Source organism: Callithrix jacchus, chromosome 7, assembly GCF_049354715.1.
Source record: "Callithrix jacchus isolate 240 chromosome 7, calJac240_pri, whole genome shotgun sequence".
NCBI lineage: Eukaryota > Metazoa > Chordata > Mammalia > Primates > Cebidae > Callithrix > Callithrix jacchus.
Genome location: NC_133508.1, coordinates 76440346 through 76455273, shown reverse-complemented (window position 1 = coordinate 76455273; position 14928 = coordinate 76440346). Strand labels below are relative to the sequence as shown.

Below are 14928 nucleotides of genomic sequence, written 5' to 3'. Positions count from 1 at the left end.
AGATAACAGCAATGATCTAAGCAGAATTTGTCCCAAGATGTCAGACAAAAAACAAGATACCTATTTATAATTTCATATTGTAATAAGCGCTATGAAGAAAAATAATTGAGTGCTGTGAAAGAATAATAAGGACAGATCTATTTAGATAGGGTTGCTAGATGTACCATTTAAGACGGCAGGTAGTTGCGGTTCTGACACCGGCTAGTTGACTGCAGTCATGTCGCCTGGGTGCTGCCGCTCCCTCCTCCCTAAGTAACCTTGCTACAAAGCCTCAGATCTGCGCAGGCGCACAGACGGTCGCCATAGGGACAGCTGTCCGGCGCAAGCGCAGACGGCCGTAAGATGGCGTCCGTGGCGGCTGCCCGAGCAGTTCCTGTCGGCCGTGGGCTCCGGGACCTGCAACGAACCCTACCTCTTGTAGTGATTCTCGGGGCCACGGGCACCGGCAAATCCACGCTGGCATTGCAGCTAGGCCAGCGGCTCGGTGGTGAGATCGTCAGCGCTGACTCCATGCAGGTATGGCAGTGCGGTTGGCCCGGGCGTCTGGGAACCCCGGAGGCCGCTTGGACACCCTATGGCAAAGGTCTAAAAGGGTGAACCCGAGGCTTGTAGGGGCGTAGGAGGTAGGTAAAGGGAGCCCATACTTATTAGGCGCCCGCCGCGTGCCAGACACAGTGCCAGATGTTTCCTTTTCATCTCATTAACTTCTCACGGCGTTACTTTTTGGTAGATTCTATTACCTCCTTTTATGGAGAAGGGAGTTGGGGCTTAGGGAGGTGAAATGACTCCAGGTCACATCGCGAATAAGTGGAAGACGTGGTATTTGAACCTACAAGATCGTTATATAGGCATCCAGTAAATATCTTTTGAATGGAAATTATTTCAGCACTTTTGTTATAACTCTAACCCTAGCCCAGCCAGATCAGGATAAATTGGATACCGCCTATGGTGTCTGCTGGGGGAGTGGAATAGGGTTGAGTCAGGAGACATGGATTCTAGTCCCGAATCTGTCACTGGCCATGCGACTTCGGATCAGCAATGTCGTTTATTTGGACGTTATTTTATGTGACTGTGAAGTGAGGAAAATGTCACCTACTGCACAAGGTTATGGTGCTTGATAAATGAGATCTTGAGCGTTAGAACTAAGAACAGAGTGCCCTGTACCGAATAAGGCCAGACTCGTGGTAAATGCTTTTTTAAGTGGAGGTTTTAAATCCTACTGACCGATTTAAAGTTGAAGGGGCTTTGTCCTCTTCTTTGAACTGGGAGGCCCAGAACCGGTGTACATCACATCTGGGAGCATTTTGCTGTATTAAGAGTGGATGACATTTTGGGCAAATATCTGATGGAGGAATTACAGCAGGTATTGAAGAGAATGTAGTTTTGAGTCTTCACAGAGTAAATGAGATGTTGAATATGAAATGCCTGGCACTGAACCTAGCACCTGATGAGTACTCAGCAAAGAAGGGCATTTCCTTTCCCCAACTCTCCCAGAAGCCAGTGGGCATGGTTGCTGCTTTCATTAGTTATTTGGCATGACAAGACCATCAGCACACATGAAACGATCGGATATTCAACAAATAATTTGTTTGCAGTCTACTTTGTGCCAGCTTCAGAAGACAATTTAGTTCAAATCCCAGCTGTCTTTTCCAAGATATGCAACTATAGCCTAACCTCTTCATGCCTTTTTTCTTCTTCTGTAAAGTAGAAAGAATAATATCAATAACACAACATTATTGTGATGATTAAGTGCAATAAAGTATGTGCAGTACTTTATACAATATATGGCTCATAGTAAGAGCTAAAAATATAGGAGCTGCTATTTTCTGCAAGGCCCTACTGGAGAAACAGAATCATGATCCCTGCCCTTAATGAGTTTCAGTCCAGCTGAACATGAAACAAGCAGAGCTAATAAATGTTTGGACAGAGGTATTAATGGATTTGCAAGGTGTTGGGAGGAGAGAGACTACAAATGCTAGATTTTATGACAAACAAGTATTATAGAATTTCTGAGACAGGAGAAATCAGTGAAGCCTGGCTTAGTATGGAAAGCTCTCTGAAAAGGGGCTTTAAAAATAGGTCAAGTTTGGATAGGTAAGAAAGAAGAAAAGGCTTATTAAAGAAAAGAACACGAGGCTGGTCCAAAGGTACTGAGTTGTCTTTATTGATTGTTCACAGTCAGTTACAGATGGAACTCCTTTTTCTACTCTTTGGCCCCTTCTCACCACTGTACATGACTAGCCTTTAAAATAAAAGGAGCGTGAATGAGGATGAAGATTTAGAAGGTGAAATGGGCATACTATATAGGTAGGATAGTAAAAGGAGAATATTTAATTGTACATATGGAATGTGAGATGAGTAACATGATGAAGGCAGTGTGTAAGGAACATTAATTTGTGAGCAGTACATATGGGACTTGAATGAAAAATATCCAAGAATGGTGTAATAATAGATCTTTCGTCCGATACTTCAGAGACTTGAGTAATAAGAGTTTCTGTAAGATGGAGTTACACTGATGACATCTAAGTCCATGCCAATATTTATGTTCTATACTTTATTTATTTTTATTTATTTATTTTTTTATTTTTTGAGACAGTTTCACTCTGTCACCAGGCACCAGGCTGGAGTGCAGTGGCACAATCTTGGCTCACTGCAACCTCCGCCTCCTGGGTTCAAGCAATTCTCCTGCCTCAGCCTCCCGAGTAGCTGGGATTACAGGCACCTGCTACCATGCCCAGCTAATTTATGTATTTTCAGTAGAGACGGGGTTTCACCATGTTGGCCAGGATGGTCTCGATCTCTTGACCTCGGATCCGCCCACCTCGGCCTCCCAAAGTGCTGGGATTACAGGCATGAGCCACCTCGCCCGGCCTATACTTTATTTTTTTGTTTTTATTTTTATTTTTGAGACAGAGTTTCGTTCTTGTCGTCTAGGCTGGAATGCAGTGGTGCAGTCTTGGCTCATTGTGGCCTGTACCTCCTGAGTTCAAGGATTCTTCTGCTTCAGTCTCCCAAGTAGCTGGGATTACAAGCATGCACCACCATACCTGGCTAATTTTTGTATTTTTAGTAGAGATGAGGATTCACCATGTGGGCCAGGCTGGTCTCGAACTCCTGGCTTCAAGTTATTCGCCTCAGCCTCCCAAAGTACTGGGATTACAGGCGTGAGCCACCATATCCGGCTCTTGTTCTATAATTTCTATACTTCTGGGTTGGCTTGGTATTAATGGGAATGAAGGGGAAGAGAGAGATGTAACATTTTGAAGGTAGTGTCATGTTACAATAGGAGTTGGGTAGCGGGGGAAGAAAAAGTGAGTCTAGATTCAGGTTTACATGTCTGGGAGAGTATGGTGAACCTGGAAGTCAGAGAGATCTTGCAGGGCACATGGGAGTGGCAACAGGACATCCAAAGGGGATATCTAGTTGGTGGATGTGTGGAGAATGGCACAGAAGTGAATTTACTTCAGGACACTTTTTCCCTCTACTTAGTGGAACCTTTGTGCCTACATAACCACGTGGCTTGCTCCCCTCTTTGTTCAGGTCTTTACTCATGTCACCATATTAAGGCCTCTGACTGCCTCCCCCCATAAACCATGCATAGTTCCTGTCAAGAAAGAAAGTGTTCTCAATAATTTTCCATCTTTTTTTTTTTTTGAGACAAGAGTCTCACTCTGTCACCCAGGCAGGAGTGCAGTGGTGTGATCTCGGCTCATTGCAACCTCTGCCTCCCTGGTTCAAGCAATTCCCCTGCCTCAGTCTCCCAAATAGCTGGGATTACAGGCACCCACCCCACACCCAGTTTTATATTTTTAATAGAGACGGAGTTTTGCCTTGTTGGCCAGACTTGTCTGGATCTCGTGACAGGTGATCCACCTGCCCCAACCTCCCAAAGTGCTGAGATTACACATGTGAGCCACCGTGGGCCTTACATCTATTTTTTTTTTTTTTTTGAGACGGAGTTTCACTCTTGTTACCCAGGCTGGAGTGCAATGGCACGATCTCAGCTCACCGCAACCTCCGCCTCCTGGGTTCAGGCAATTCTCCTGCCTCAGCCTCCCGAGTAGCCGGGATTACAGGCACGCGCCACCACGCCCAGCTAATTTTTTGTATTTTTTTTAGTAGAGATGGGGTTTCACCATGTTGACCGGGATGGTCTCAATCTCTTGACCTCGTGATCCACCTGCCTCGGCCTCCCAAAGTGCTGGGATTACAGGCTTGAGCCACCGCGCCTTACATCTATTTTTAAGTAAGTTACTGGGTTCTGGCAGGGAGGGTTGGATATAGCTCTGTAATACCTATTAGGTCTTTTTACTCTTTCTAGCTGTGTACCATAGAAATGTTTGTTTCTTTTCTTTCTTTTTTTGAGATAGTCTCCCTCTGTCACCTAGGCTGGAGTGCAGTGGCATAATCTTGTTTCCCTGCCACCTCTACCTCCTAGGTTTAAATGATTTTTGTGCCTTAGCCTCCCAAGTAGCTGGGATTACAGGTGCGTGCCACCACGCCTGGCTATTTTTTTTTTGTATTTTTAGTAAAGATGGGGTTTTGCCATGTTGGCCAGGCTGGCCGTGAACCCCTGACCTCTTGCCTCAGTCTCCCAAAGTGCTGGGATTACAGGTATGAGTCACAGTGCCTGGCCTACAGCTTGTGTTTGTTTGTTTTGTTTTGAGACATTGTTTCGCTGTTGTCGCCCAGGCTGGAGTGCAGTGGCTCAATCTCAGCTCACTATAACCTCTGCCTCCCTGGTGTAAGTGATTCTCCTGCCTCAGCCTCCTGAGTAGCTGGGATTACAGGCATGAACCACCACAATCGGCTAATTTTGTATTTTTTTTCTTTCAGTAGAGACATGGTTTTTCCATGTTGGTCAGGTTGGTCTGCAACTCCTGACCTCAGGTGATCTGCTGGTCTTGGCCTCCCAAAGTGCTGGGATTATAGGCGTGAGCTACTGCGCCCAGACTATAGCTTGTGGTTTTCTTTTTTGAGACTGTGTCTCACTCTGTTGCCCAGGCTAGAGTGCAGTGGCACGATTTCAACTCACTGCAACCTCTGCCTACCGAGTTCAAGCGATTCTCCTGCCTCAGCCTCCTGAGTAGCTGGGATTGCAGGTGCTTGCCACCATGCCCAGCTAAATTTTGTATTTTTAGTATAGACGGGGCTTCACTATATTGGCCAGGCTAGTCTTGAACTCCTGACCTGGTAATTTGCCTGCCTCGGCCTCCCAAAGTGCTGGGATTACAAACATGAACCACTGCACCTGGCCTTCTTTTTTTTTTGAGACGAAGTCTCACTCTGTTGCCAGGCTGGAGTGCAGTGGCACAATCTTGGCTCATTTCGACCTCTGCCTCTCGGGTTCAAGTAATTCTCCTGCCTCAGTCTCCCAAGTAGCTGGGACTACAGGTGTGTGCCACCACGCCTGACTAAATTTTTGTATTTTCAATAGAGACAGGGTTTCATCATGTTAGCTAGGATGGTCTTGATCTCCTGACCTCATGATCCGCTTGCCTTGGGCTCCCAAGGTGCTGGGATTACAGGAGTGAGCCACTGCACCAGCTGGGAGTTTTTAACTTGTATGCTACTTATCCTTCATAGGAGTGTGCTACATTCTGATCAGGATATAAGATATATTTTAGGGTTCATATTGTAAATCACAGTGTTAATTCATAGTGGTATCTGTCAAGTGGAGTGTTTAGCTGACTGGAAGCCACCTGATGCACTCTTTGGAGATAAAATTTGCTCCAGCTAAGAGATATTAATAGAATCTAATGTCAAGATGGTACCAAAGACTGTCTGTTGGAACAAAGGGTAAACTTGGACTTGTGGAGAACCTAGACAGAACAGTAAACTTCTTTGTTGTAACAGACCAGAGGGTGACCAAATAGAAAGTGTGATGATTAGAAAGTCTTTTCACGTTTCCAAATTGGGTTTTTTACAACCAGTATTTGCATTTTAATAATTTCTTTTGGTGTCCTGCTGAAAATTTTGTATTTAGAAGTATACCAGTAACTCAAAAACTATTGTACAACACTATCTTCAATGTTAAATTATCTCATACCTCATATTGCTTTTGTCACCCCTTTTGTCCTACTTTAAACTGTAGGGTCATCCCCAGAGCAACACCTGTAGCTCCTATAGGGCAGTTCCTATCCAGAGAAAGTATTTGTTTTTGTAAACATTGAATTAGTGCTTTAAATTCTTGAGGTAAAATCACAATGGGGTTGTTAAAGGTATTGTGTCTAGAGCGATAATTTCTTCATGTAGCCTGATATGCAGTGACTTGCTTCTCTAGCCATCTGGCATCTGAAGGTCCTGCCTGTCCTCTTGCTTCCTAGTATTTTTTTCTTTTTTTTCCTATGACACAGCCCCAGGAGGTCCTGAAAACATGTGCCCTCTGTTATGCATGGATTCTTATGCATGGATTCTTATGCATGGTATTTGTGGACTGGGAAATCATAACTACTTTCTGAGGGAATTACCTGCTTTGGGATATCTCTTAGGTTTTGCTGAGGATTTCTACATGGCAGTTCTGACAGAAGTGAGAAACAACATTTGTGCTTTATTTGCTGAGTCTTCTGAATGGTGGTTGTTTCACAAATTATAGAAATAAAAATATTCTCATTCAGTAGTAAGAGTCTGAATTCAAGGAGGGACAGGTAATACAATCCCTGTTTTCCAAGATGGAAAAACTGGAGGTACAGAAAGATTAAAGAGCCGTCTAGAGATCACACTGCAAGACACTGGGAATTGGATCTGGGTCTTCTAACTCATTTGTAGAGTCTGATACATTTCAGGAAGATGATACCGAAGGTCTTCTTTTCAGTCTGTCTTTTTCTTGGCATGTAAATTCAAGGTACAATGCAAGGCCTTCAGTGACTGGATGAAATATTGTACTGAGAAAATTGAAGGCCCTTGCCAAACATGTACAATGATGGTCTGGAAATACAAATTACCAACTATATGCTAAGAGAAAAGAAACGAAGTGTTCTGTTTGGGTTTATAGAGAGGAAGTGTCTCTAATGCCTCAGTTCTTTAAGTCCTGTGGAAAAGCATTAGGTGTACATAGGAGCACAGTTCCTTTTGTGTTTGTTTAAACCTACAAGAGGAAAAGCAAATGATTCTTGGCAGTCTGACTAGTAAGCAAGCAGAGTATGTATCATCTTATCTAATAGATGTGGAGCTCTTTGTTCTTCTTCCTTTTTTTGAGACAGAATCTTAGTCTTGTCACCAAGGCTGGAGTGCAATGGCGCGATCTCGGCTGACTACAGCCTATGCCTCTTGGGTTCAAGTGATTCTCCTGCCTCAGCCTCCCAAGTAGCTGGGATTACAGGCTCCTGCCCCCACACCCAGCTAATTTTTGTATTTTTAGTAGAGACGGGGTTTTACCTTGTTGGCCAGGCTGGTCTCGAGCTCCTGACCTCACTATCCGCCCACCTCGGCCTCCCAAAGTGTTGGGATAATAGGTGTGAACCACAACACTTGCCTTCTTAAAAAAAAAAAATAGAAATGGGGTCTCACTATGTTGCCCAGGCTGGTCTTGAGCTCTTGACCCCAAGCAATCCTCCTGCATTGGCTTCCCAAAGTGCTAGAATTACAGGCATGAGCTACCCCACCCGGCCTCTGTATTCTTTCTGTCTGCTTTGGGACATACTATAGGAGCAGTGTTTGTACCAAAAGACGGTCTGATCAAGGGAGATATGGGATGCTTGCGGGTTGGGGGGATATGAAAGGAGAAATGGAATGGTGGATGACAGTGGCTTAATAAAATGTGAAACAAAAGGCTTGAAGACCTGTTCACCAGGAGAAATGGGGTCTGTCTGGAGGCTATTTGCCACAACTGACAAAGGCAGTTTTTTAAAAGGACTAAGACTTAGAAGAGGCTAAAAAGGAAATCTCAAAATTTTCAACTCATCGTGTGTGTGTGTGTGTGTGTGTGTGTCTGTGTGTGTGTGTATGTAATTTCTAGGTCTCTTGGTTCACCTTCATTGTAAGTGAATTTAGTTTTCTTTTGTCTACAGTATTATTAAGCTGTGTATGTTGTACATATGTGGTCATGTTTTTGCAGCAACAGGGAGAATTTGGAGTCAAATTTGTGTTCTATAATGAAGGAGAAGTAACTACTGGCCAAATGGGAAATCACAGGAGAGCACAAATGAGGCTTACAGATTCAGATTCATGAGGATGAGTGCTACCCTGATGTTTTACCCTGGGGCAGGGTGTTGAAGCAGCTCCACTTCAAAAAGAAATATGTATTTGAGGAGTAAAAGTTACTTGGAATATATAGGAATTCACATATGCGCTCCAGTGTGATTTAATGGAATTGGCTTTGTTTTTCTGTATGCTTTTGAATTCCTTAGAAACTTGAATCAGACCAGGATCCTGTTTGCTTCTTGATCCCTTTGGGGCTCTGCTTGTGAGCAGCAGCCTCTCTGCTCTTCCTTCGTTGTGGCAGCCAGAGTTAAACCCTCTCTACTGTACCATGAATGATCATAATAACTATACTGCTGAAGATAATAGCAAAAAATATATATGTCAGGCACTGTTCTAAAAGTTTGACAAATATTATATAATATTTTCACCACAACCTTTTGATATGGGTGCTGTTATTGTCTCATTCCTACCCAGAATTACTTTCCTGAACCCTATCTTCATGCTGTTTTATACTTTTCCCTCTAAGTCCTATTTATTTATTCATTCATCCTCCATCCCCTTCTTTTCCCCTGTATCACTGTGTACATTTTATCAAGCAGAGAAATGGGAAGAATAATGTTACTGACAAAAGAACACTATTGGCAAAGTTAAGAAAGTGCATGATATGACCAGCGACTATCTGGCATAGAGGGTACTTGAGGGACAGTAGGAGGAGGTAAAATGAAAAATCTAGATCCCGGGAACAAATTTTTGAGGCCCTCAAAAGTCATGCCATGAAGTTTGAGGTTTTAAAGAGGGAAGTGGTAGTAAATCTGTTTTACAAAGTAACTGGGTGGAGAGTGGGTTAGAGAAGAAGAAAGTTTAGGATTCTGTTACATTAGCCTGGGTGAGGCTGGAGTTGGGCTTTCGCTAGAGAGAATAGGTAACCATTTGAATATTTTAGAAATACAACCAATAGGATTTTGGTTATTGAATTGGAAACACTACAAAAAAAAATGAGAACAAATGTATTTTTGTATTTTTAGTAGAGATGGGGTTTTGCCATGTTGGCCAGGCTGGTCTCAAACTCCTGACCTCAGGTGATTTCCACCACCTCAGCATCCCAAAGTGCTGGGATTACAGGTGTGAGCCACCATGCCCGGCCAACGGCCAACGTTGAACTTCTTTTCATATGCTTATTTTCCATCTGTATATCTTTGGTGAAGTGTCTGTCAGATCTTTTGCCCACAGGAGTGGGGTTGTTTGTTTTCTTATTGTTGAATTTTAAGAGTTCTTTATATATATCTTGGGTACAAATCCTTTGTCAGATATGTTATTCACAAATATTTTCTCAATCTGTGGCTTATTTTTTCATTTTCTTCACAGTATCTTTCACAGAGCAAAAGTTCTAAATTGTTATAATGCCTAATTTATCTGTTTTTTTCTTTTATGAATTGTGTCTTTGAAGTCATCTTAAAAACTTATTGTCAAACCCAGGGTCATGCAGATTTTGTTTTCTTTTCTTTCTTTGAGATAAAGTCTTGCTCTGTTGCCTGAAATGCAGTGGTGCACGCGATCTCGGCTCACTGCAACCTTTGTCTCCCGGGTTCAAGCAATTCTCCAGCCTTGGCCTCCTGAGTAGCTGGGATTACAGGCACGCACCACAACACCCAGCTAATTTTTGTATTTTTAGTAGCGATGGGGTTTCATCATGTTGGCCAGGCTGGTCTTGAACTCCTGATTTCTGGTGATCCACTTGCCTCAGCCTCCCAAAATGCTATGATTACAGGCATAAGCCACTGTGCCTGGCCTCCCCCTTTTTTTTAAAAGATGTTTTATAACTTTGTACTGTACATTTAGGTCTGTGATCAACTTTGAATTAACTTTTGTATAAGGTTGTATATCAGATATATATATATATGAATGTTCATTTGTAACAGCACCATTTTTGAAATACTATCCTTTCTCCATTGAATTGGGCTTTGCACCTTTGTCAAAACTGATTATATTTTTGAGTGTTTCTGGTATCTCTCTTCTGCTCCACTGAGCTATGTGTCTGTTCTTTCACGAGTATCACATTGTCTTGTATTGAAGCTTTATAGTAAGACTTGAAACTGAATAGTGTTAGCTCTCCAGCTTATCTACATTATTGTTTCAGTCCCTGTTTATTATTTCATCATATAGATGCATCATGATTTACTTAACCAGTTTTCTACTGAAGGACATTTGAAGTCTTCAGTTTCTTGCTGTTACAAATGATGCTGAGATGAATATCTCTGCACATCTGTATTTTTGCCCTTATATGATTCTCTCTTCAGAATAAATTGCTAGAATGATATTGTTGGTTGAGAGGATACACACATGGCTTTTTTTCCCATCTTCTTCCACTTCAAGAGCTTCAGTAGAGGGTATATTTTGTATTATTGTTCTTATTGAGGTTAAAATCACCTAACCTTAACCATTTAAAAATGAACAATTCAGTCACATAGTACAATCACAATGTAGTACAGCCATCACATCTATTTAGTTGCAAAATATTTCATCCCCCCAAAAGAAAATCTCATATCCATTAAGCAGTTACTCACCATTTCTCTTTGCAGGCAGCCCTGGAAACCTCCAGTCTGCTTTCTGTCTCTATAGATTTACCTATTCTGGGTTATTTCATATAAATGAGACAGAGAGAGAGAGAGAGAGAGAGAGAGAGAGAGAGAGAGAGAGAGAGAGAGAGAGAGAGAGAGAGAGAGAGAGAGGAGGAGAGAGGAGAGAGAGAGGAGAGAGAGAGGTGGAGTCTTGCTATGTGGCCAAGGCTGGTTCCGAGACAGAGAGAGAGAGAGAGAGAGAGAGAGAGAGAGAGAGAGAGAGAGAGAGAGAGGGAGAGAGGAGGAGAGAGGAGAGAGAGAGGAGAGAGAGAGGTGGAGTCTTGCTATGTGGCCAAGGCTGGTTCCACCTCTGCCTCCCAAAGTGCTGGGATTACAGGCGTGAGCCACCATGCCTAGCCTGTGTCTGGCTTCTTTCATTTACATTAGTTGTAGCATGTATTGGTACTTTATTCCTTTTAATAGTTGAATGATTTTCCATTGTATGTATATACTACAGTTAGTTTATCTGTTGGTAGGCATTAGCACCTTTAGGCTATTGTAAATAACAATACTGTGAATGCAAGTGTACATGTTTGTTTTAGTACCTGTTTTGAATTATTTGGGGTATATACCAGGGAGCGGAATTGCTAGATCATGTGGTAATTCTGTGTTTAATTTTTTAAGGAACTGCCATAGTGTTCTTCTCAGTGGCTATACCTTTTTACATTCCCACCAGCAAAGTACAAGGGTACCAGATTGCTCCATATTGATTCTAACACTTATTATTTTCCTTTTTAAAAAATTATAGCCATCCTAGTGGGTATGAAAGTGGCATCTTACTGTGGTTTTGATTTATATTTCCCTAGTGGCTAATGATTTTGAACATTTTTTGGTGTGTTGGCCATTTGTATCTTCTTTGGAAAAATATCGGTTCAAAGTCCTTTGCTTATTTTACACTTGAGTTGTTTTTTGTTGATGAGTTGCACACATTATATTTTGAAACATATTGCCATACTACTTTGGAAAAAGTTTATACCAGTAGTATGTCTGTTTCACCTCACATTTGCAGTTCTGTGTATTCCCTGTCTTTTTCATTCTTGTCACTCTGGTAAATAACAAATTGATTTCATTTTAATTACATTTCCAAGGGAGGTTAATTATCTTTTCAAGGATGTATTGGCCATTCGTGTTTCTCCTTAATTTTATTTTTGTGGGATGTAGTCCCTCTGTTTCCAGGGCTGGTCTTGAACTCTTGGCCTCAGGTGATCCTCATACCTCAGCCTCACAAAACACTGGGATTACAGATGTGAGCCACTTTACCTAGCATGGCCACCTGTGTTTGTCTTTTTTAAGTTTTCTGTTTGTTACACCTTTTATTTATTTTTTCTTTGAGACAGGGTCTTACTCTGTTGCCCAGGCTAGAGTGCCTAGCCTGTGTCTGGCTTCTTTCATTTACATTCTGCAGTGGTACAGTCTCTGCTCACTGCAGCCTCTACCTCCCTGGCTCAAGCGATCCTTACACCTCAGCCTACCGAATAGCTGGGACTACAGTCCCAGGTGCACCACCCACACCTAACTAATTTTGTTTGTTTTTGTAGAGACAGGGTTTTGCCATGTTGCCCAGGCTGGTCTTCAACTCCTAAGCTCAAGCCATCTGCCTGCCTTTGCCTCCCAAAGTGTTGGGATTATATGTGTGAGACACCATTCTTGGCCAGCCATTACAAAAAAAAATTTATACTATACTATACTATACTATACTATACTATACTATACTATACTATACTATACGAGAAAAAGAGAGAGAGAGAGAGAGAGAGAGAGATATCTCACTGTTGTCTAGGTTGGTCTCAAACTCCTGATTGTAAGCAGTCTTCTCACATCAACCTCCCAAAGTGTTAGGATTATAGGCATGAGCCACCACACCCGACCTACAAATAGTTTTTTAACACTCTTTTTGAAAGAGTTCATGTCTGCCAGGTGTGGTAGCTCATGCCTGCAATCCTAACACTTTGGGAGGCTGAGGTGAGTGGATCACTTGAGCCCAGGCGTTAGAGACCAGCCTGAGCAACATTACAAAACTCCATCTCTATAAAAAATTTAAAATATAACCTTGGCCTGCTGGTGCACACCTGTGGTCCCAGCTACTTGGGAGGCTGAGATGGGAGAATCGCTTGAGCCTGGAAAGTTACTGCAGTCAGCTGAGATTGCACCAGCCTGGGCAACAGAGCATGACCCTTTCTCTTAAAAAACAGAAAAAAAAAAAGAAAAGAAAACCATTATTACAAGTACTGTGTTAGGTAATGAGAAGTAAACCAAAAAAAGAAAAAGGAAAGGAAGAAAAAGAAAAGGAAATTGGGTAGCTAACCAAACCTATCCAGACATAAGTATGCCTGGATAACACAGGACTCCACAGTAAACCTGCAGTTACCTACAAGTATGTAGGGAAGAGCAACAGGGGCAATAAAGGCATGAAAGCCCTGGGTATGTATTCATTTATACTAGCAACACCAGCAACTAGTGACTTTTTTTTCTGAGGTGGTATGTTGCTCCATGAACCTCATAGACTAAAGTGATCCTTCCCCCTCAGCCTACCGAATAGCTGGGACTACAAGCGTGTGCCACCACACCCATGCTCAGCTAATTTTTAAATTTGTTATCCCTATGTTGTCCAGGCAGGTCTCCAACTCCTGAGCTCAAGTGATCACTCCCTACTTAGTGCTTATCTACCTGGCATCATTCTAAACATTTTGCATGCACTAACACTAGTCTTCAAATAACCTCATAAGGAGTGTAGGTGCTCGTATTATCCTCATTTTACAGATGGGGACACTTGAAGCAACAAAATATTAGATATTTAAATAATCTTCTAAGTGAAGGCCACCGCTGGATGGCAGAGGCAAAATTTGAACCCATGTGGTCCATTCCATGATACTCTATTGTCTCCTCCTAACTTATACATGGACCTCCAAATACTGGAGTACCTCAGCTCTCATATGCTATTTTAGGTATCTTGAGATAAAATATCACTGAAATCATCAAAGATGGGCCAATCTTGAGGCTGTAAAAAGGGCCAAAGAATGGAAACTTCATTATGAACCTTACTTTCTCTCTTAAGCCCTTTGTTTTTGTGTCAGCATTATGGTCACATGGCGTTGTCTGTGTGTATATTTGTAGCTTTCTCTCATAAGAACCTTGAAGGGGTTCAGTGTATGGTAGCTGTCTTTTCCTCAGTTTCTGGAATTTAATTTCGCTTCAGTAGGAATTCATTATTTAAAGCAAACAAACACACCAGAGTCAAATGGGGATAAAAATTCTACTAGTAGGAGGCAGCAGAAATAGCTTGGGTTATAGGCAGGGCATTCTGGCATTAGTCCTGTCTCTGCTTCCAGCCAGTTACATGGTCAGGGGAGCCTCAGTATTCTCAAATACTCAATTTGGGGTGTTTGGACTGGATGGATGTTCTGAATTTCCTTATGCCCGTGCTTCTCCAGTGTTTCTTTGCAGGTGAACTTCCAAGCAGCCTCTGCAGAAGCTCTATGTTGCGGTTTCTCATGTTTTAACTTAAAAATATATGCCAATTTTGCATTCTCTGCCCTAATGTTTGTTTACATGTAAAAATGTTTCAATTTTTTAAAACTACTTAGTTCAGAAGAGTGTACCATATGCATATTATACACATCCCAGTTTGAAAACTGTGGCCTTATCTGATTCTGGTTTCTTTTCCCTTAAAGGGAAGAGCCATAGGAAAGAACAAAAGCCATGATCTGCACTCTGAATTCCAAACCATGAGTCTCGCCACACTTACTCAACAACTCAGGCACAGGTTCTTCTGCTTTTTTTTAAATTAAATTTTTTCTTTTTTTTTGTAAACGGGGTTTCACCATGTTGGTCAGGCTGGTCTTGAACTCCTGACCTCAGGTGATCTGCCTGCCTTGGCCTCCAAAGTGCTTGGATTACAGGCGTGAGCCACCATGCCCCTCTGGTTCTTCTGTTTTTTTTATTTTGTTTTATTTTTTTGAGACAGTGTCTTGCCTTGTTGTTTAGGCTAGAGTGCAGTGGTGCAATCATTGCTCACAGCAGCCCTGACCTCCTAGCTCAAGCAGTCCTCTCACTTGAGTCTCCTGAGTAGCTAGAACTATAGGCATGTGCCACCACGGCTAGCTGACTAAAACTGCTTTGGCCTCCCAAAGTGTGGGGATTACAGCTGTGAGCCACTGTGCCTGGCCTT

The 14928-nt window shown here is 42.4% G+C and overlaps 1 protein-coding gene across 2 annotated transcripts in view; it reads left to right on the top strand.

Annotated features, from left to right (window-relative positions):
- The first annotated feature begins 329 nt into the window (after positions 1 to 329).
- TRIT1 (tRNA isopentenyltransferase 1) overlaps positions 330 to 14928 on the top strand; it is a 44317-nt gene continuing 29718 nt past the window's right edge. For both annotated transcript variants that reach the window (XR_013519959.1, XM_054259186.2), the window contains exon 1: positions 330 to 516. Coding sequence is in view for 1 of the 2 variants with exons in the window: in XM_054259186.2 (XP_054115161.1) it covers positions 343 to 516 (174 nt within the window). In the remaining variant the exon portion in view is untranslated. The remainder of the gene's footprint in view (positions 517 to 14928) is intronic.